Genomic DNA, 22,569 nt, shown 5'->3' on the forward strand with positions numbered 1-22,569 from the left:
GTCATACTTAATTTTGTAGACCCATTTGCAGCCTACTGATTTGGCTCCTTTAGGAATTTCCTCTAAGTCCCAAACATCTTTGGAACTCATTGATTTCATCTCGTCTTCCATTGCCTTCATCCACATCTATGAATGAGGGCTTCTCATGGCTTCTTCATATGAGGTGGGATCTTTTTCCATATGAACCATTTCTGTGTTATAAACTTTAAAGTCAGTAGAAATAGCTGACTTTCTTGGTCTTGTAGACCTTCTAAGGGCCTCAGTTTCTGGCACATTCTGTGCCTCAACTTCTGGCACTTCTTCTAAAATTTGCTGCTGCACCTCCCTTTCATGCTCAACAACGGGTTCAGTTGGCTTCTGACGGACAGGTTCCGGGTCTGCCCCCATAGTTGTCATGGGTGGAGTTGCAACTGGTAGTGAGAAAAATGGCTCCTGAATCATCGGATTAGGTGCATGCACCCTCTTCTCCTCAAGATCAATTTTCCGAGCTACCAAGCCCCCCCCCCTCATCATTTCGTCCTCTAAGAAGACTGCATGTCTCGTTTCTACAAACTTTGTATATCTGTCTGGGCAGTAGAAACGAAAACACTTTGATCTGTCTGGATAGCCAATGAAGTGGCAACTCACTGTTTTGGGATCTAACTTTCCAATGTTTGGATTAAACATTTTGGCCTCAGCAGGGCACCCCCACACCCTGAAGTGTTGTAGGGATGGCACCCTTCCTGTCCATAGCTCGTACGGTGTTTTGGGCACCGACTTGCTTGGTACTCTATTGAGAATGTGAATGACGGTTTTAAGCGCCTCCATCCATAATCCCAATGGCAAGTTGGAATAACTCATCATGCTGCGCACCATATCCATAAGTGTACGGTTGCGCCTTTCAGCTACTCCATTTTGCTGAGGTTCGCCCGGCATTGAATACTGGGCAACAATGCCAGTCTCCTACAAGAACTTTGCAAAAGGTCCAGGGACTTGGCCATATGGAGTGTGCCGACCGTAGTACTCTCCCCCACAGTCGGACCTAACTATCTTTATTCTTTTATCATGCTGATTTTCAACTTCAGCTTTGAATATTTTAAATTTATCCAACGCTTCAGATCTTTCTTTGATTGGATAAATATATCCATAGCGAGAGTAATCATCTGTGAATGTTATGAACGAGTCATATCCATCCACACTTTTCACCGGAAATGGTCCACAAATATCAGTGTGGATGATTTCTAGTGTGCCTGTGCTATGGATTGCACCTTTTTTGATTTGTTTTACGTACTTTCCTTTAACGCAATCTATGCATTATTCTAAGTCTGAAAATTCTAACGGAGGAAGAATTCCACTTTTGACTAATCTTTCTATTCTCCCCTTCGAAATATGGCCCAAGCGACAGTGCCATAATTTCGATGAGTCAAATGTTCCTTTTCTTTTCTTTTGCTCTTTATTCGACACGGAAACATTTTCTTTCACATTGCAAACGGAATAAACTTTTTCACGAAGTGATAACAAATAAAGCTCATCATGTAGTAAAGCATCACCCACATAAGCATTATTATACCAAATGGCACACTTGCCATGTCCAAAATGACATTCATAATTATCTTTGTCCAAACAAGAAACACTAATTAAGTTTCTATGACATGATGGAACAAATAAAACATCTCTAAGTAGAAGATTGAATCCGCCACTAACTCCAAGGAGATGTCACCGACAACTTCAACTTCTGCTTCAACTCCGTTTACCACTTCAATGCGTCTTTCGCTTCTTAGCGTAGTTCGCGTCGAATGGAATCCCTGTAAAGAATTTGCAACATGAATAGTTGCTCCTGAATCAATCCACCAAGTGGATTTTGAAAACTGTGTATACAAGGATTCATTTACAAATGAAACTATATTGTTACCTCTTTTTGCCATGACTGACTTCAGCCAAGCAGCGCAGTCTTTCTTGTAATGCCCTTTCTGTTTGCAGTGGAGACACGTGTCTTTGTCCACTGAGAAAGGCTGTTGCTGATGCTGATAGGGGGCTTTTCCATTCTTTGAAGGAGAACTTTTGTTGTTTTGATTGTAGTTCTTTTTCTTGTAATCCTTCACATAGTTGATTGAACCACCATGTGCGGCTTTGAGTCTGTCCTCTTCTTGGACACACATTGCTATTGTCTTTTCAATGTCCCATGTTCCAGGTGACATATTATAGTTTACAACAAAAGTTGCAAACTCCTGTGGCAGTGAAGCCATGACCAGGTGGACCAGGAGCGCTAGTTTGATCTCCAGATCCGCATCCATGGGCTTAAGCTTTGCTGCCATATTACTCATCCTGAGGATGTGCTCTCTTATTCCACGACTACCACCCATGTAGCGTTCTGTCACCAGTTGCTCTAGCACCTGGGTGGCATAGATCTTTGAAGAGCCAGTGAATTGGCTCTTTATCTTTGTAAGCAACTCCCCTGCGGAAGTGCACTCTGCAACGGAGCCCACAATGGCGCTCTCAATTGTATTCTTTATAAATGCCATGCACTTTTTGTTTGCATTGACCCACTTTTGGTTATCTATGAGGTAGGACTGCTCCTATAGTCCCCCTTCTTTTTAGCCCATGCAGCATCATCATCAGTGGCCTCCCTTACTGGCTCTGTGGGTCTGATTGTCTGTGGTTTCTCCACAACCCAGTCAAGATCAGCACAAACAAATGCCAGTTCAACTTTCTTCCTCCACTCAGTGTGGTTGTCACCTTTGAGTGCCGGAACTTCTTTTAGGCAACTCATCAAGTGAAAGCCTCCTGAAATCACAATTTAAGTGACATCAATAAAACAATCATATGCAATACTCTAACGTTGGTCAAATTAAAACATACAATTGTCTATGCAATTAAATCTATATTACCGTTGGGCAAAATATTAGAAATAAATGCACCTCTAAATTTCAATGATAAAACATGATCATGTTATTAACAATGTTGGTCATAAAAAAATAACATAATCATATCATTTCAATAATTACTTTAACATGCTCTTAAAAAACATAATTCTATCGAAACTTTTATTTTCTTTGTAAAAGAGAACTATCAATTATATACGCAGCGGAAAAACATGAATAAAAAATTCATGAACTTTTCTTTTCTGAAAAAAAAATCTATTCTTCTCTGAAGAAAAAAAAATTGGCTGCAACACAGCCTAGCGCGCGGCTAAGCTGCGGCCTCGGCCCAGCGCGCCCGCGGCGGCTCGCGGCCTCGCCCAGCACGCCCGCGGCAGTTGGTGGCCTGAGCCCAGTGCGCGAGAAGGCCCGTCGCGGAGGAAGCGGCCCATGGCCTGCTCCCCGCGCCACGCCCAGCGCGAGCCGGCCTGCCTCGGCCTCGCCCGCGATTACTTTCAGCCCAAAAGGCTAGTGGGAGGCTAGGGTTTTCATCTAGACCGTTCAACACGATCGTACGGCTGTCCGCTGGTTTCGCTGGAACAAAACAGGGAGTCCAACCCCAGTCCAACCCTAGCGCCCCCACACTCGTCTCAATCCCCTTGTTCACCCGAAAATCGGCGGAGGCAGAAGCTGCTCCCCGGCCGCCCGGTCCAGCCGCCGACGACGGCAGCGGTTCCACCGCGCCACGCCCGCGCCTCCTTTCCCTTCCCCGCTGTTCTCCCCTTTCCCCCGCCTTTCCTTTGACGGAGAGAGAGCGAGACGCCTGCAGCGCCGTCCTCTGTTCCCCTTGCGTCGTCTCTCTCTGTGCTGCAGCCGGGTCGGGGCTCCGCCGGCCGCCGGCGACGGCGTAAGGCCACCGTGCCGCGCGAGCCGCGCGCGAGCATCTCCCTTTCCCCGCTCCATCTCCACCTACTCTGACAGTGAGGACGAGGCTACTTTGCCCCTTGTGCTCCCATTCGTTTTCGACGAGGGCAGAACTCTACGGCGGTGTCGTGATCATCCCCCTCGCCGGCTGCGCGTCCACCTTGCGGTGAGCGCGCCGCCGTCGAGCGGTTTGTTCGCGATGCCCTTTGCCCCGTGTGGGGTAGTTCTTCGTCCGACGCCTCGGCTTGCCGATGCGCGTCCGGATCGAGAGGAACGGCGCGGCGTTGCGGCGGCGCTCTTTGCCGGCGAGGCCCGAGGCCCTAGTCCGGTGAACTTTTGGGGATCCTTTTTTTTTGTTTGCTTTTCTCTGTGCCCTTCTAGGGTTCTTTGGGGTTTAGGGGTCAACCTTTTGCGTTGAATTCTTTCTACTGAAAAGGTCTAACCCGATCTGGCTACCTGATACCATTGATAGATTGCTTTGGATCGGATAGGTTAGATCTTTCGGTACACCTACCTTCTCCTGGTGCGGATGAACTCGATCCAGCGCCGGCCATGGTGGTGTGGAGACGGCGGCGATGTGGACTGAGATGGTGGCGGCGGAGCTTCCCGTCGGCCTAGCGCAAAACCCTAGATCGGATTGGTGTGTCGGTGGTGTTGTGGTGCACGGTCAACCTCTTAATCCATGCCCCGGCACCCCACCTCTTTATATTGCGCTGGCGACAGGGGCCCACCAACCATGGTTTGGTTGGGTCCCCCCGATCAGGGCGCGAGTCATGGGCCCGTTCGACCCGTTGGGTTCGAACGGGATAGATAACATATACAAGTTGTGAGCATTAAGAAATATCCCCCAATTTTGCGTTCAAATTAATAAATATCCGGTAGACCAATAGGTCGTCAGCTTTGTAGTCCTATTGCCCCGATTCTTCAAGAGTTCATGTGTGCTATTATGATAACATATTATAGATTTGTAAATGATTATTACAATCATATTTAAATAGGAAACCCTTTTACATATATGGGTACATGTAGCTAGAGGGAAATCAAAGCAGGTTCTGACATGTTTGTCTAATGAAGTCTAACACACGCAGAGTTCAGGCTAAGAGAACGACGAGTAGGTCAGACATGAAAATGATGGTGAAGGACTTTTACAGATCATCTGTCCGTTGATTTTCCATAAGACTCAAACCAACTTCACAATACATAATTCAGTTCATGCCAAATTGCAAATCTAACTTTTGCATGTTTCGTGTCTCCACGTATTTACATAATATCCTATATAACTTCCATTTTCATGTCTTCGTATACTTGCAAAAATTCCTACCATTTGATAGCAATAATGGACGGGCGCAGCAACGCGCACCGGTATGATCTAGTATAATATATAGTACCACGATAGTGATGATGCCGGAATGCAATTTCTTTTGTCTTGGAAGTGGGGATTTCAGATTTGGCAGCACTCACTCACATTATTCTTTGTCATGTTGCATACTTGTAAAATGTGCTCCTAAAAGTAGGTAGAATCATGTTTCATACTTGTAAAATTGCACCGCGCAAAATCAGCAACCATTTACTTGTACTATAATCTACCAATATTGAACTGCCATGCTATTCCAAAACCAGCTACCATTATTCAAGTACGCTCTTGCACTACAAGTGTAGCTGCCGTTACAAAAAAAGTTAAGAATAGTTGATTTAGCTACTATTCTATGAGAAAAAGAAAGTTCATCTGCAGTCCTCCACCAGTGTAGATTACATAATATAGTACCATGATAGCGATGATGCCGGAATGCAGATTTTTGTTTGTTTTTTGCTGTGGAGATTTCAGAATTGGCAGCACTCACTCACTCAGATTATTCTTTTTCATGGTTAGGTTTGGGGCCGGCCACGGCCTTGTCGAAAGGGGGAGGAGGTAGGAAGAGTAAGAAGAGGAAAGGGACAAGATACCAGAACAAAATGGCTGAAAAGCACCATGATTGGGTCGCAAGGAAGGAAGCCCAAGACATGTGGCAGGAGTGGAGGGGAAGAAGGGTACAGTGCACTGAACTTCACCTCGTGCCAAAAAGCAGGGCCTGATTGATGGTTACTTCCTCTCTAACCTAGACCCCTTTTTGTTTCCTCTCCTCTGCATACATAACATCCCTACCTTGCAGCCTCTGCTCTGCTCCCTCATTTCACCCCCACCCCATGAGGCCATAACCCTCGGGCTCTATCGTCAAGGCTTCCTCATGGGGTGGCTCCGCTCCCTCTTCTCCCCTCTGAGGAAGATCATGGTCCGCGCGCATTCGGCGCGCAAATACCGTAAGATCGACCGGCCTCTCAACTTCTTCGCTTTGTTGTGGAAGTCTTGGTTTCTTCTTTTGTGGCATTGTGGACGGTTGGGGGGAATGGGGCTCTGTTTCTCTTCCTTGTGCCATTGCTGTTTGCTAGGCACCGACATTGTTGTGCTTCTTGGCAGGGAGGGGGATGAGGATCCTGTACAAGGACGTCAAGTCCTGCGAGGACGAAGATGTGCACGTCCTGTGGTCCATCCTGGTCGACTCGCACCGCCACCCGGCCATGGTGAAGCTGAAGCTCTAGGACGGCCATGGCGGCGGCGCGCGGTTTTCGCCGTGGAGCCGGCGGCCATCATCTTTTGTCTGGAACTGCACAGTTTCAATGGCAATGCCGTCTGGGAAAAGACGAGCAGATACTTTCCTTGTGCGTGTGCGTGTGTGACACCAGTCTGATGTGTGCATCTTGTGACTTTGTGGGTGAGGTTGAGACGTCGCCTTTGCTTTGATGTGAGTGTGAGGTTGAGCTGATGTATCTGTATATAGAAAATCTGGGTGCCTTACCTAATGGTATTGAGTTTGGTTTCTTTTCCATTGTTTTTTGCTCAGTCATAATTGGTCGGTTGACTTGTGTGTTTGTGTTTGTGTTTGTATTTTGTGTTTGCGCTTTCAATTGTCTGTGGATATTTGGATTGTACATTGCTCCGTAAGGATTTGTATAGCGGAGATATTGATGTCAAGATTGTAAAATAATGCGTGGTTCTACCCATTTTGGTAATTTGTTTAATAGCTACCTAACTAATCGACCTACACATAATCTGAGAAGTAACAGAACAAAAGCGTTAAAGGATTTTAAAAGCTGGTTCATGACAAAAAGAAAAGCGATTTAAAAAAAGACAAGTTCGAGAACTTCCACAGCACATCGAAATTTATATCATTTTAGAGCTAAAATCATATACATTGTTGTAAAGGGCACCAATACGGCGCGACGCAGGCGCACATTGTCACGTCGCCATCACATCAGCATAGACGACATCCGGCGCACATGCACAGTTTTGCACGGCGGACTAACGGCTCGTCACATGCTATGATCAACTCACTTATGTTTGCGCTTTACCTTTGTCGTGTTGTAAATTCATTAATCTATGATAAATACTAAGAGCATAGATCTGTTTAATAAAAAAAAGCTAATCCATCCTTTCTTAAAAAAAGAGCATATTTTACATAAATGAATCTTCTGTAATCCAAAGAGGCCTTAAAGAAAAAGAAAAAAATTCTTTAGTCAATTTTTTTAGAGCAACCGAGAAGCTTCATTGCATAATGTTCGAAGGGATAGCTATGTTCGGAGGGAAGGCGAGCCAGATATTTCGCCCAGACTCCAAGCTACAAACAACTTTAACTAAATTATGAGAGTTTCAAAATCACATGACCTATGGGCGGAGCCAACGATATGGATATCAACATTCATAAAATAATGCACTGAATCTTAACCATTTTTTAAATTTAACTCTATAGCTAGCTAACAAATCAACCTACACTACTCGCAAAAAAAAAATCAACCTACACGTCCTGCCTAATATGAGAAGTACTCCCTCCGTCCGGATGGAGGGAGTAACATAATAAAAGTGTTAAAGGAATTTAAAAGGCAGTTCACAACAACAACAACAAAGCAATTTAAGAATACAAGTTTGAGAACCTTCACGTCACAACTAGAATTTTGCCCCTTTTAGAGCCCAAATCATGCTACATCATTGTAAATGACACCAACACAGCGCGACGCACACACACGTTGTCACATTAGCGCGCACACGCACACACACACACACCATCTGCATGGCGCGCGTAGTTTTGCACGACAGACCAACGGCTCGTCATGTGCTATGACCAGCTCACTCACTTTTGCGCTTTGCCTTTGCTGCGTTGTAAATTCATCAATCTATGATCCTCGCAAAGTTCATCAATCTATGATAAAAACTAAGAGCATAAACCCGTTCTTCAAAAAATAGCATAAATCCATTATTTTGAAGAAAAGAGCATATCTCACATAAAATGAATTTCCTATAATCTAAGGAGGCATCAAAGGGAAAAGCAACAACTCTTTTTAGCTGAAAAAACCATTTTTCACACCAACCCAGAAGCTTTATTGCACACAGGGATACAAGCAATGTTCGGAGGGGAGGCGAGCCAGATATTTCGCCCACATTCAGAAGCTACGTGCAGATTTGACTGAATTATGAGTTTCAAAATTAAGCAATGTGGATGTCAACACTAGTAAAATAATTCCCTTGTTCTTACCACTTTTTTTAATTTAACAGTTGGCGGCTAACTAATCGACCTACACGTCCGGCATGATATGAGAAGTATAACAGAGCAAAAGTGTTACAGGATTTAAAAGCTAGTTCGCAAACAAAAAAAATGCGATTTAAAAAGATAAGTTTGAGAACTTCCACAACACGTTGGATTTTTGCTTCTTTTAGAGCCGAAGTCGTATACATTACTGTAAAGAACACCAACACACGGCGCGACGCGATCCAAGAGCACATTGTCACATCGCGGTCACATCAACACACACACACAACATCTTCACGGCGCACACGCAGTTTTGTGCAGCAGACCAAGGCTCGTCACGCGCTATGACCAGCTCACACATGTTTGCGCTTTACCTTCGCCGTGTTGTAACTAAATTCATTAATCTTTGATAAAAATAAGAGCATAAATCAATTCTTATAAAAAGCATAAATCCATTCTTTTGAAGATTATATCTCACATAAATGTTTTTTTATGTAAAATCCAAAGAGGCTCTGCAGGAAAAAAAAACTTTGTGAAAATAAACAGTACGAACTCATCGGCCCTACCCGTGTTCCGGCCCATTTCACACACTCTCTCTCAGTCTCTCTCCTACGACCCCGGCCCAAGAGGGAAACCACAACCACAACCACCCCACCTCCTCCTCCTCCCCTCCCCAAATCACAAACGCCGAAGAAGAGAGGAGACGAAAGGGGATCGCCGCCGCCGCCGCCGCCGCCGCCCAGGATGACGTCGATGCTGTCCGCGTTCTCGTCGTGGTTCGTGAACCCGCGCCGCAACCCGCTGGCCCGCATCCACATGCTCACCATCTCCAACCGCCTCAAGAACTTCGGTAATCTGACTCGATCCGATCCTTCGTCGTCTCAATCGTACTGTAGATCTGGTCTCCGTGCGAGGCCGGGCGATCTGAATGTTCATGTGATGGTGGTTGCAGGCCTGAGGTACGACGATCTGTACGACCCCTACTTCGATCTGGACATCAAGGAGGCGCTCGGCAGGCTGCCCCGGGAGGTGGTCGACGCCCGCCACCAGCGCCTCAAGCGCGCCATGGACCTCTCCATGAAGCACCAGTACCTCCCCGACGACGTCCGGGTCCGTCCCTCTTTCCTGCCCCCCACCCCCGCCCTCTAATCTGCGCGGATCTCTCTCGATTCGCGTGCCTCCGGTTTGTGGGATGTGGGGATGGCCTACGTATTTAGTTTATCCGATCGATTCCGGCCTTCTCGAGAGCCTGTGCGGTAGCCGCGATTTCTCTTGTGGGTTATGGCTGATGGTTGCGCGTGTAGCGAAATGAATAGGGAAAGTGAAGTGCATAATGCATTTCGGTTGCATATGTGGTCTAGATGAATCTACTTGGCTCTTGTGTCGGATGTTCCATTCGGTCCATCCACGCTGGGTTGCAATTCGCACTGTGGTTTGTTGCCTAAGAAACCTGTGAATTAGATGCCGGAGATTTCAATAGTTTGGAGGAGAGAAGTTGTACCCTGCAATTATGGTGTTCATATGTGAGTGAGAAATGGTCATGGTTTAGGTTTGACAGAACTTTGAAATGTTACGTGAGAATAAAGGATTAGATTTGATAAAGCATAAAATTGTTGGAATCTAGTAGTATGTTATACTAGCGAGTCATATTATTGCTCACATTTTTGCAGCGGTTTAATTAGTCCTGCTGTTTTATCGTGTCGTTTTTCAGTATGTAGTTTGAATCGCTATTTATGATGCTTCGATTGTTTTGAGGTTTATATGTATTTTGGTGTACAAAGTTCTTTCTCTGGATGCATTTTGCTTAGATGGGTTTGAATGAATACCCAGCCCGTTGATTTATTCTTCAGTGCTGAAGATGTTTTAGATTATTTCCTCCCTGAAGATCCATTAACTCATATGGCCTGTGATGTGTGAGAAACATTCATTATGAACTAACCATTCTTTTAGGTTCAGTAATCGGTTTTGATTACCATTACACTAGCTATTATCAAACATACGTAATAAACACAGGTCTTCTGAAACCTTTACTTTTTCTGTACAGGCACTGCAGACACCATTCAAAAGCTATTTGAGCGACATGCTGGCTCTGGTAAGTGTATTTGCTGATGCTTGTCTTTTGTATTTTCATGTATAAATAAGTTATAATATTCTGTATGCTGCTTAGAAATATCTACCCACTTCAAGTACAAGCGTGCTACATTTCGGTCATACTGTAGACCTCAGCCCTTGCACTTTTCTGCATCACTTCGTTTATGCAACATGTATAGATTAGTTTCAACTGGCAATCCATTTATGGAGTGTTTGGTACAATGAACTGGACGGATAATGGGCCATCTGATGAACTCGTTTGATTTGACGAATGGAGTGAGTTGATCTGTCATCGGAACATGCTTTGTCGGGTACAAACTCACTTGTCTGATTTGAAGAATGGACTGGGTCGATGTCAATATGATTTGATTGGTTGGTCCCATGATTGGCTAATCCATCGTAGTACGAGGTGCGATGCCTCAAATTAAATGCTCTAATGTAAAGTCAGTTTCATCAAGTTCCATGCTATGTTGTAGTTTTCTTATCCCTTTACATCCTTGACCCTGAAAATCATGTTCGTTACTTATCTTGGTCATTTTTTTGCATTTAGACCATGTTTTGTTGGATGAATAGTTGAGTACAAAGATGGTATAGCCATAAAATTTGTGAATTCATGGTCCACTTATGTAAGGTGGGAGTGATGTGTAGCATACTTCTAACACCTCTGATGGCTTAGTTTGCCAGTTACCACAACTAATTATTATTTGTACATACAAGTATTTCTCCAAACAGGACTGGTATTAACCTAAAAAATTCCTGGGCTTCAAGCCTTGGCCTGTGAAGCTATTCAGCATTTGAATTCCATTAAGATCTGTTCCAAGCTGGCTAATGTTTGATCTCACATTCTGTTGCAGGTGAAAAAGGAGGCAGCAGAGCGTAAAGCACTGGGAGCCCTTCCCCTCTACGAGAGAACCCTTCCTTGAAGACTTCTTTTCATGATATGCGCCACAATTTTTGCTCCTCGTAGCATCATAATGCATGAAATAAAATGCAGATTATGACACTATTCCTACTTCCGGTTTCATGTCCATTGCCTGTAGCAGTTTCTCGTGCCCATTCCCAAATTAATTGCGACAGAATTTCTGTTGCTGTTGCTGATATAAAAGTTTATTTTGGTTGACGGAATTGTTGCTGTAGAAGTCTGAACAACTCTCTGCTCTTGGGACTTTTCCGTTGAGCAACTGTTTTGTTGTTTGCTTCTGGGTTTACGCTTCCCATTTCTACAGAGCTATGGTGCTAGTGATCTGCTATGTTCCCTGAATTGTTCTTCTGAGCTTGCATAGAGATGTTTCTCTCTCAAAGTTCTACAGACGTGTTAACCAACAAGTTGTCCTAGTAAGAACTTGAAAGAAAATCCAAATATGGAAATCACCCTGTTGCAGTACGTTATGTTGGTTCCCTCATTTGTTTTTCCACGGATGTTCTTTCATCTCTTGAAGGAAGCCGTGCTCTTCTGCATGGCCAATGCTTGTTCTTTACGTCTTCTACGACTGATGTGCTTTCCCTATTCAGGATCATGCACTCATCAACATGTAGTGTGTGTTGAAATAGAACTCTGAGAGAGAGAACCGAGAGATGTAAATGAATCAACTGTGTCTCTTTATTGATGATGATGTTATATATATACTTACAAGGGACTCGAACAAAGGGTCGTGTTTGTTGGAGAAGGGACGCGTCTCTCTGAAGAGATAACCGCATGATAGTTGATAAGCTAAGGCGGTTGTAGATTATTAGGATTATAATTAATCCTTAACACTTCCCCTAATTTATGCTTGTTTTGTGAATGCGCATCATCTTGATAAAGACTTCTCCTGGTATGTTTGTACTTGAGAATGTTCATCGTCATCAACTTGAGAAAGTCTCCTCGAAAAATCCTGTGGGAAAAATGTAAGGAGATAGGTGTTTGATATGTTGCTAAAACTCCTTCAAACTCAGTGGAAAAAATAAGGAGAAAGTGATGCAACATATAATGGTTATTGTCTCTTCTAACTCAATATAAAAAACTCATAGAATTTAGAGGACAATAAATATGTCGTATATATACTTTCGTAAAAACCCCGAGGGGAAAAGAGAAAGTATAACATATTATCTTGTGTTGATATTACCTCATTGAAAACATTTATGAGAACCTGTATAGTAAACTCGTGAAGGGAAAAGGAGTATAATATGATGCATTGAACATGAACAAGATACCCCCCTAATTCTTACAAAATTAGAAGCCGGCGCATACCAATTCCATGAACATATTTCTGGAACATAGAAGTTGATAGGGACTTCGTGAGCAAATCAGTCACATGATTTGACTTGCAAGATATGCAATATAGTAATATTGCTTATTGCATAACGTGTTTGCATCCGGACAATACAAGAAACATTATCTTTGAGATAATGGTTGGTGGATGTAGCCACGAGGTCTGTTTTTGAAGACTCTCATGATATGGCTACCACACCTAAAAGGACCACAAACATTGTCTACGATCTGACATAGTGGGATCTGATCGGTGTATCCAATGATATTAGCATCGAGAGATTTTTCTGAAAATGAAAGATTAGGACAAGATGTTTGATGCATTGAAGATATCGAAAGATATCCTTGAGTCTCACCAATTGTGTTTGGTGGATCCAATGGATGCATAGTGATATGGAACCTTAGGTCCCAACATCTTTTTTCCGTCTCCTCATGGTCTAAATGAATCTTTCTCTATGTCTAGAGAATGGACAACCATGGGAATTATGGATGGATAACACTTGTCCACAATCAATTTATCCAATATTATGGATATAGACAACATGGTGTATCATAATGCATGAGTGAAGGTGCTCGAGGTTTACCGAAATCCTTCATCTCAAATTTCGTCATTTAGATGATCACACGATTCGTCATTGCAGGAGTAATCCTTGTATATGACAATCATGCATGGATAATCATCGTTGTAGGAGTAATCCTTGCATGTAAGGAACTCACTACGTCAGTTGTACCAAATGTATCGACAATAATAAGCCATATGGTGACTTGTTGATTTTACACAATGTATGTTGCGTTTTGCATTTCGATTCAGAAGTTAGACTCCATAGGGGCCATCTATGTTTGAATCTAGTGATCCACATGTATATGTAATCACTACATCTATCAACTGCAAAGAAAGATGATTTTGTACTGCTAATGATATAAGTTATCGGAAAAAGATTACGTGTTGAAATAGAAATCTGAGAGAGAGAATCAAGAGATGTAAATGAATCAACTGTGTCTTTTTATTGATGATGACATTATGGGAAAGTATCAGGTACTCCCATCCATGGGGTACTCCCGGTGCTCCAAGTTTAAAAACAACATTCATAAATGTTTCAAAAAATTCTGAAAAAAATTGTGAATGTTCGTAAGGAATGTAACTACAATCCCCAAAAATTTTAGGTCCAAACTTATAAAGTATATTGAGAAACAAAATTGTGAAATCTGGCATGAATAATGTAAAAGAAAGAATTTTAAGGGTTGTAGTCACATTCCTTCCGAACATTCACATTTTTTTCTGGAATTTTTGGAAACATTTAAGATTTGTTTTTGAACTTGAAAGCATCGGGAGTGCCCCAAGAATGGGAGTACCAGGTATTTCCCCGTGATGTTATATATATACTGTTACAAGGGACACGAGCGAAGGGTCGTGTCTGTTTGAGAAGGATTGCGTCTCTCTGAAGAGATAACCGCATGACAGTTGCTAAACTAAGATGGTTGTTAATTAAGTAGAGATTATTAGGATTATAATTAATCCTTAACAGTGTGCGTCAGGCCATGGTGCCCTAGCGAGGCTCCATTAACGTGGATTGATGATTGGACAGATGGATCAGCCCTTTGGGAAGAGCTGCATGGCGCGATGGGCAGGTTTCTCATCGCCTGTTAGAGAGGGATCTGGGCTGTGGTTGCCGGAGATGGGTGTGGAGTCAACTGGCTGGAGGTAAACCAAGCTTAAAAGATACTCCCTCCATCCCAAATTTGATACATCCGTATCTAGACAATTCTAAGACAAGATTTTTGCAACGGAGGGAGTACTTTTCAAGATGATAACCTAGTTTGTTTTGGTATAAAAGGAAATAGTTTAGTCCAGTCCTTCCTCGGTGACGTCCTTCCTCATGGCAAGCATCTACATGACTCTAGCCAATCCAACAGGCAGTGCGTTGGCCAGTTCTACCATACCAAGCAACGTTGTAAGTTGTAACTACAAGGATTTTGCTCTCTGCTAACCTTAACAAACCTCATGTACTAGCTATAAGCAATCAAATTACTGACATGATGTATATATTACCGACCAAACAATACAGAACTGACTATATAGATTACAGAGTAAAACGGCAGGTGCCAAAAGGAAGGATTCTCCCTGTCAAGAACACATTTTTGTTCCGAGGGACTGTCACGAATCTTTTGGTCTGCACCAACTTAACACCCCAAGCACTTGAAATGCTACCACATACATTATCAAGGGAAACCTACAAAATTTCAGTAGAGTTTCCTCTGTTTTAAGGGCATCCACCACATGCAATTAATATATTCCCAAAACTCCATAATAGGTCACACGCATAACAAAAATTCTATTCCTGCATACACCTTTTTACAAAAAGTCGATGTGGTAGTTTGTTCGCCCCATGATTTTAGCTCGCCACGCCTCCCAATTGAAGTAGTACGTAAACTTTCTGTAATTAAGGTCCATTCATATGATAGCATTGCTTCATGTGTAATCATTTGTAGCGCTAAAAAATATATAAATCTCCACAAGATATTTCAAGCAAATGAATAGTTAATTGACACACGGTGAAATAAAAGCTTCAAATACTCCATAACAGTTCAACAGGACATAATGACCTTTAAAGTGTTACCAACGACATAGCCCCAATGTATGGCATAAGTGTGAGGACATTGTGTAGTGAAGCAGTAAACTGAAGATGCTACTCTCACAACCCTCGATGCATGTCGTCCGCAAGGTTTACCTGAAAACATTAAAAGAACAAGGGTGAGTACAAAGACTCAACAAGCACACAAATGAATAATAAACAATGCGCATGTCAAAAAACTAAGTCAATTTTTTTTAGAACAAACTAATTAAGTCTATTCAGGATCATGCACTCATCAACACATGTATTGGTGTGCCTAAATGCATAGTCATCTCATCTCATTTAATTGGGTATACCGTATCGCTTGAGTGGACACTCGTTGGCATCTACTCACTCCAACATGTGCAGATTGCCTCCAAATTGGCCACAACCCAAGCATAAAGTTCTCTTATGTGCGACCGAAGTAGGGTACACTATCTTCCGTTGCCGTCATGAATGCAAAGTCAAAATTAAGCCCAACCAAACACCCCCTTAGCAGCCTCAGTTGAGCCCTTAGAAACCAGTTCTTTTTTCATCCCAATGGCATTCAAGAAATAAACACTTCCCAATTGATCATCGTTGAAGAGTGACACTACAGATGGTCTGTGAGGCCACTTAATTGATGCTAGAACCAAACATATGCAATCTGGAAACACGAAAACTAATCCATCTTGGGCAAAAAAACTAGAGGCGATATGCCCACAAGTAAAAGAAGAAGAACACACAAAAGGTGATATGCAACAATAGCTGCAAAACAGATCATACCCAGTTTCAACATCTACATGTGAAAGGATCATCATTCAAGTCAAACTCGCCGAGATGCTTGGTGCTCCAAACAGCATGTTGACCGCTAGCAGTTGTAAAACGAATCCGAGCACCTCTTGAAGCCCTGTTATCTAGCTGAAGCCTCTTACGTTGTTCTACCAAGAACTCGTCGCTGTAAATACTGGCCTCGATATGAAATGTCATCAGCTCCAGCATTCTCGCGTTCAGTAGAAAGAATGTGGCAAAGTTAACATGCGATGACGTGCCCTGATACGTTTCCAGCACCACAATCTTCAGACGGATGTCATGACATCTTATAAAATCCTTGTGTTTACTACGCCATCAATTTGATTCGGATGATACACCAGACTGAAAAGGAAGATAAATAAAAACATTAACGATGTATGCATGGATAGCAAGAATATCAAAAGCTACGAAATCGCTACCTTCACGTGTAGCTCCTCCAAGCTTGGAAATAATCTCATCAAGCGGACAATGTTGTCCAAAATTAGTCGACCCATATTGACGGATAAACTCCTGACATTGCGCACCACCTCCGTCGTGCTAAAAACGAGCAATCCCTTAATCGAGCATGGGATGCAAAATTAGGCCAAGGCGGATGAAATGTGATTTCTCCTCAAACAAGAAATTATTACAGGTTAACTGTGAATCAAGACATATAACTTAAGACCGTGATTAACTAGTTACCTGACGAAATCCTTTCAAATCAGCAAGGAAGTCCAAGGCGTCCACTTTAGGCGCGGTGTATACGGACAGATCACCGATCCTCCAAATCTTATACAGATGAATCAAGCTCTCAAGACGAGGGGCGTTTTCAATGATGAGTTCCCCGAACTGGGGCTGAGTTGATCCGGAGGTGCGTATGCATAATTTTCTAAGGCTGAGGGAGTTGATCCGGAGGCTGTGGAAGCCGGAGCTACTGAGGATCAGCAAGAACTCTAGTGCGGGGCATCCGGCGATCAGGCGGTGCACCGAGGACTCCGAGACGTGGACACATTCGAGCCCGAGCTGCTTAAGCTGGGGAAAATGAAGCCCTTGGACGGCGGCGTCCTGGAGCGTGCAGTGCCTGATGTTTGCGACACGGAGGCTGTGTGCAAAGTGGGAGATTGATGCCGGCACTGGGGAGGTGAACCCGTGGCGGGCGAACTCAAGCTCCTGTAGGTTATCCAGAGCGGCGGACCGAAGCCAGTGGTCCAAGGTAGGGGTAGTCATTGAGGAGTTCGTCGTGAGGCAAAAGCGGCGGCCGGGGCCCGGGTGGGCTGAAAGGACGAGCGATGGGCAGAGATAGGACATGTCTTCGTCCTTGATGGAGAACAAATGACAGCAGTCGAGGTTGAGGGGGGTGGAGCGCCAGAGGCGGCGCCACCGGGAAGCTAGGATCTGGGTGCGGGCGGCGTCCTTAATTTGGAGGAGGGAGATGATCTCGCCGAGGAGCTCGTCGGGGAGAGTGCTGATGAGGTCAACAGGCGGAGGTTCATGCTCCTCCAACTCCAACTTCCTCCTCCTCCTCTCAATAGGACCGCCGGGCGGCGGCAGTTTGCGCCGCCGCATTCTCCGACGCGGCGCTAGGGCTCTTGTGTTTGGGGAAAGAAGGAAGGAAGGTATGGAGACGCGCGCTGCTGCTTTTTTTTTAAGGTAACTTTTTTTTTGAGAAATCTCGCTCGCTTTATTGATTCAAAACAATGTTTATAGGTACACGGTTTGGGTCGTGAGGAGTGCCCAACCAAATATGCCTCCCTATATCTAAACTACAAGCGAATTTAGCGAGATTATGAGCCTCGAAGTTATTATTCCTTCGCTCAAAAACAAACGAGCAAGAAGAAAAACTAGCTCTACCGTCTATTATTTCACGTATAACAGCCGCATTGGCACCCCCCGTACCTTCATTGATATCTTGCACCACACCTTGGCAGTCTGAGGCTACCATGATATTTTGCTCGTAGAGATCCTCCGCCAAAGATAGAGGTTCTCGGCAGGCGTATGTTTCCAAAATTAGGGGGTCCCGAATTCCCTTAAAGACAACTGCTGAAGATCCCAGATAATTACCGTTTGAGTCCCGGCAAACTGCAGCAACCACACCCACTCGTCTGTTCCTTGCCTGTGCACCATCCACATTGATTTTGCCAACCCCAGCTGGAGATGGGTTCCATCGGCGCTGCTGCCCTGAAACTTCAAGGAGTTGCACTCTTTGTTTAGCAGCCGGAATTTGTTGTAGCTCCTGAAGATAAGAGTCAACAAATGAAATTGTTTGGTGTGGGTTTTGGAACACAGGTTCATAAATTGCCTTTCGCCTCACGTACCAAACATCCCACAAAGTAACGACCATTCTTGTGAAGCTCACGTGGTCTAAAATCTCATGAAGATCAAACAACCAATTCTTCGCATTAAGCTCCTCGTTCCCTGTCATCTGCGACAGAAGGGTATCATCCGACAGGGCCCAAATGCACCTCGACATAGTGCATGACAATAGAGCATGTCTCCACGAGTCTTGGCATCCACATAGCGGACACGCACTCTGGGTTGCCATGTTCCGCCTATGTAGAACATCCGTAGTTGGTATGGAGTGACGAGCGAGACGCCATAGAAAAACTCTGATCTTTGATGGGACTTTGAGCTGCCATAGATGGCCCCAAGCTTCCTTCTCTCTATCATTTGATGATGAATCACCCCGACCTTCTAGCCAGGCTTCTCTTTGAAGTTTTGTTGAGACTAGGAGCTTGTACGCCGAGCTGACTGTGAACCTGCCCTTCCTGTCCGGGTTCCAGGCCCAAAAGTCCTCCGTATTTCGTGTGCACACTGGAATCTGTAGGATCGCTTCAGCATCCAAGGGTAAGAAAACCGCACACACTATGGATTCATTCCATGAGGCAGTGGCCGGAGAAAGAAGATCGGATACCATCCTCGGGGGTGTCGCCACTAGTGATGCAATTGGCTTTGGAGCTGTTTCTTTGGGAATCCAATTGTCCTCCCAGATGCGTGTAGATAAGCCATTACCGATCCTTCTGATTATTCCCTGTTGCAACACATCGCGCCCCTCTAAAATTGCACGCCATATTTGAGATGGCCGAGAACCCAGCTCGGCCTCCAGAATAGATGAATTAGGGAAATAAGATGCCTTCAGTAATCTTGCACTTAAAGTGGCCGGTTCCTTCAGTATCCTCCATGCTTGTCTGGCTAGCAGCGCGAGATTGAACAATTCCATATCTCTGAAACCTAGCCCCCCCCAAATATTTTGGCCTCGTCATCACATCCCATGAAACCCATGCTGGTTTATGCTCACCTTGTTTACATCCCCACCAGAACTTCCCGATGATAGTTTTAATATGATCACAAAGACCTCTTGGCAACTTGAAACACGACATGGAAAAAACCGGGATAGCTTGAGCTACCGATTTTATTAGCACCTCCTTTCCTCCTCAAACACTTGCTCATCCATCCTTTCACCTTATTCCAGACTCGATCACTTAGGTATTTGAACGTACCTTTCTTGGAGTGCCCAACATCAGATGGCATTCCTAGATATTTGTCATTGAGTGATTCATTTGGAACTTGCAAAAAACCCTTCACAGCATTCCGTACTATTTCTGGGCATCCCCTACTAAAAAAGATGGATGACTTATCCCTGTTAACTCTCTGTCCCGATGCATTACAGTATGTATCCAATAGGTTTGAAACCACTTCTGCTCCGTCAACACTTGCCCTGAAAAACAACAGGCTGTCATCCGCGAATAAAAGATGGTTCACCGACGGAGCTGATGGTGCACCTTAATGCCGCTGAGCTGGGATGACTGGTTCTGAGACTTTAGGAGGCACGAAAGGCCCTCTGATGCCAACAAGAAAAGTACGGTGAGATCGGACCTCCCTGTCGAATACCACGTGTAGGTTTGAACACCTCTGATTTGACACCATTGAACATTATTGAGAAAGATACTGAACTAATCATAGTCATGATCACTTTAACCCATTGTGGCGCGAAACCAAGTTTCTCCATAATAGCACTGAGATAGGGCCACTCCACTCTGTCATAAGCCTTCATCATGTCTAGCTTTAGAGCACAGAAACTATTAGATTTGGATCTATTCCTCTTCATAAAATGAAGGCATTCATAGGCTGAAATAATGTTGTCTGTGATTAACCTCACAGGCACAAATGCGGACTGCTCTTCGGATATAATATTAGGCAACACAGCCTTTAGACGATTTGCTAACACCTTCGAGGCAATCTTGTAGAAGACATTGCATAGACTTATTGGGCGAAACTGCGAGAGTAAAACGGGATTTGTTACCTTGGGGATTAAAACCAGTAACGTATCATTGAGCCTCTCGGGGCTTTCCTCCCCTTTTACAATACCAAGCACAGCCCGGGTGACAGCCTCACCACATACATCCTAGTGCCGCTGAAAAAAATGCGCCGGAAATCCGTCTGGGCCCGGCACCTTCGTTGGGAACATTTGAAACAGGGCTGATTTGACCTCTTTCCCATCATATGGAGCCAACAATCTTGCATTCATCGCTGCAGTCACCTTCACGGGGACATGCTCAAGCACTTCTTGCAAACCTTGGATGCCCTCCGACGTATATAGGTTCTTGTAAAAATCAAGAGCAAGCTGCTGCATCTCAGTTGGATCATCAGTTACCTCACTGTTCGGCTTCTGTAGAGCTTTGATCAAATTCTTTCTCCTCCGCATCGAAGCTCTCATGTGGAAAAAGTGTGTGTTTCGATCCCCTTCTGCCAACCATTGCACCCGTGACCGCTGGCGCCACACTATCTCTTCACGCAGATATAATTCAATCAGCCTATCATTTATCTTGCTTTCAACGTGTCACGGCCCCGTCCTTTGCGGTTGGTTTCGCAGTCGCTCGAGCTCTTTTTTTAGTTTTCTGATTTCACCTCGGACATTGCCAAAGGTCGCCCTCGACCACTCTCCTAGATTCTGAGCTAGGTCATCCAGATTCCTGCACACCTCCTCAACTGTTAGATGGTGGCCATTGGGCTCCCATGCAGATCGAACAATCGGTTTTAAGTCTTCATGCATATCCCACATAACCTCGTATCGAAACACGCGGTCCAACTTCCTCCCATGAGCCGGTTCTAGGTTTAGTAATAAGGACTATGGTCCGACGTGGCTGCTGTTAGATGTTGCACTCCTGCATGGGGAAAGAGTTCACACCATTCGACCGACCCCAAAGCTCTATCCAATCGAACCCTCGTATAAGTGCCACCGGTCACTTTTTTCTCGAATGTCCACTTAGTGCCACTGAATCCCAAGTCAGCTAGACCACAAACATCGATTGCATCTCGGAAACCTTGTATCTGTGATTGGCTTCTCGTGCCCACTCTGTCGTGCTCATCATGATGAAGCACCTCGTTAAAGTCACCAATACAAACCCAGGCCATATCGTGCAGACTCGCCATGTTCTTCATTGTGTCCCATGTTTGATGACGCAGATGGGTCTGAGCCTCCTCATAGAAACATGAAAGCCTCCATGGAGCCCCACCAGATTGGTAACCTTAGCATCAATGTGATACCTCGAATAGCCCAAATTTTCAATCTTTATTTCATTATTCCAGTACATAGCCAATCCTCCACTTCTACTGGAGGAATCAACAACAAAAGCATTATCATAACCTAAGGTACTTGCTAAACTTTCAGCCCTAGCTCCAGAAATCTGAGTTTCCACTATGCATAGTACCCTAGGGGCAAACTTTTGCGCCAATTCGCGCAGCTCTTGAATTGTCGAGGCGTTGCCTATACCCCGACAATTCCAGCATAACCGATTCATTGCTCCCGGCGGTCCTCCGTCGGGGAGGCCGCCGATCTTTGATCATCCTTCTTGGACCGTTTCACTTCTTTTCATGGCGAGACATAGACAGGCGGCAGTGGCGAAACCTCCTCTAATTTTTCAGATAGTACAAATTCTGTAGAGCTTCCTAGGGCCACGACACCTCCCCCAATGGTGGACTGACCTGTCACTGAGTGTTGGTTTTCTGCAGACTGTCTCTTGTTGCTTCCCACCATTGCTACCATTGCCATTGCGTCAGCCGCGTTTATCATCGCATGCGACTCCCCTGGCCCGGACCCTTCTGGAGACGGTGCCATGTCTGCCCTTGCATCCTGCCTTCCTACCTCATTGCATGGCTCATTATGTTGTGCATTGAAGCGCCAACTCTGGGCTGGGTTGTACTGCTCTTGCCCCCTGCCTCTTCCTCCAGCGTTCCTCGGACCTCCTCGGCCCCTCTGACTCCCAAAACCCCCTCTTCCTGACTGCCTATAGCGGACATTATCAGCCAAAACAAAATTGCCCCATTCAAACTTAGCTTCATCATGAACGCCATCGCCACACTCCTCATGCCAGTGCCCGCACTCGCCACAGTTGAAGCAAAAGACCGGCAATTTTTCATACTTTATTTGATATCTAACTCGTTCATCTCCCTTCTTTCCTGTCACAAACCTCTTGATTTTTGCATTGATATCTATCTTCACCCGGACCCTGACAAATTCACCAAAGAAA

General features: G+C 44.6%; 3 protein-coding genes across 4 annotated transcripts; 2 read left to right on the forward strand and 1 right to left on the reverse strand.

Annotated features, from left to right (window-relative positions):
• Positions 1 to 3,483: 3,483 nt before the first annotated feature.
• LOC123113838 (uncharacterized) lies at positions 3,484 to 6,623 on the forward strand. 2 transcript variants are annotated; one of them, XM_044535150.1, is made up of 3 exons: positions 3,484 to 5,789; positions 5,912 to 6,059; positions 6,217 to 6,623. In XM_044535150.1, the coding sequence occupies exons 1-3, from the start codon at positions 5,715 to 5,717 to the stop codon at positions 6,336 to 6,338; spliced, it is 345 nt and encodes a 114-aa protein (XP_044391085.1). In that variant the 5' UTR covers positions 3,484 to 5,714; the 3' UTR covers positions 6,339 to 6,623. The 2 variants fall into 2 exon arrangements, with proteins under 2 accessions (XP_044391085.1, XP_044391086.1); XM_044535151.1 differs by having other exon boundaries at positions 3,489 to 5,840.
• Positions 6,624 to 8,906: 2,283 nt separating this feature from the next.
• LOC123113839 (cytochrome b-c1 complex subunit 7) lies at positions 8,907 to 11,531 on the forward strand. The gene is made up of 4 exons (XM_044535152.1): positions 8,907 to 9,170; positions 9,273 to 9,430; positions 10,365 to 10,412; positions 11,266 to 11,531. Exons 1-4 carry the CDS (start codon positions 9,065 to 9,067, stop codon positions 11,332 to 11,334), a joined length of 381 nt encoding a protein of 126 aa, XP_044391087.1. The 5' UTR covers positions 8,907 to 9,064; the 3' UTR covers positions 11,335 to 11,531.
• Positions 11,532 to 15,213: 3,682 nt separating this feature from the next.
• On the reverse strand, positions 15,214 to 17,649 carry LOC123117328 (F-box/FBD/LRR-repeat protein At1g13570-like). The gene is made up of 4 exons (XM_044538104.1): positions 16,745 to 17,649; positions 16,483 to 16,617; positions 16,037 to 16,405; positions 15,214 to 15,388 (listed from the first exon to the last, which is right to left on the reverse strand). Exons 1-3 carry the CDS (start codon positions 17,606 to 17,608, stop codon positions 16,379 to 16,381), a joined length of 1,026 nt encoding a protein of 341 aa, XP_044394039.1. The 5' UTR covers positions 17,609 to 17,649; the 3' UTR covers positions 15,214 to 15,388; positions 16,037 to 16,378.
• Between the last annotated feature and the right edge of the window lie 4,920 nt (positions 17,650 to 22,569).

This window comes from Triticum aestivum, chromosome 5B, assembly GCF_018294505.1.
Source record: "Triticum aestivum cultivar Chinese Spring chromosome 5B, IWGSC CS RefSeq v2.1, whole genome shotgun sequence".
NCBI lineage: Eukaryota > Viridiplantae > Streptophyta > Magnoliopsida > Poales > Poaceae > Triticum > Triticum aestivum.

Coding starts and splice junctions, on each gene's coding strand:
- LOC123113838 (XM_044535150.1), top strand. CDS start 5,715: ATGGCTGAAAAGCACCATGATTGGGTCGCAAGGAAGGAAGCCCAAGAC. Junction 5,790..5,911: donor AGGAGTGGAGGGGAAGAAGG/GTACAGTGCACT, acceptor CCTACCTTGCAG/CCTCTGCTCTGCTCCCTCAT. Junction 6,060..6,216: donor GCATTCGGCGCGCAAATACC/GTAAGATCGACC, acceptor GCTTCTTGGCAG/GGAGGGGGATGAGGATCCTG.
- LOC123113839 (XM_044535152.1), top strand. CDS start 9,065: ATGACGTCGATGCTGTCCGCGTTCTCGTCGTGGTTCGTGAACCCGCGC. Junction 9,171..9,272: donor CAACCGCCTCAAGAACTTCG/GTAATCTGACTC, acceptor TGGTGGTTGCAG/GCCTGAGGTACGACGATCTG. Junction 10,413..11,265: donor TGAGCGACATGCTGGCTCTG/GTAAGTGTATTT, acceptor ATTCTGTTGCAG/GTGAAAAAGGAGGCAGCAGA.
- LOC123117328 (XM_044538104.1), bottom strand. CDS start 17,608: ATGCGGCGGCGCAAACTGCCGCCGCCCGGCGGTCCTATTGAGAGGAGG. Junction 16,618..16,744: donor ATTTGAAAGGATTTCGTCAG/GTAACTAGTTAA, acceptor TGCTCGATTAAG/GGATTGCTCGTTTTTAGCAC. Junction 16,406..16,482: donor TGGAGGAGCTACACGTGAAG/GTAGCGATTTCG, acceptor CTTCCTTTTCAG/TCTGGTGTATCATCCGAATC.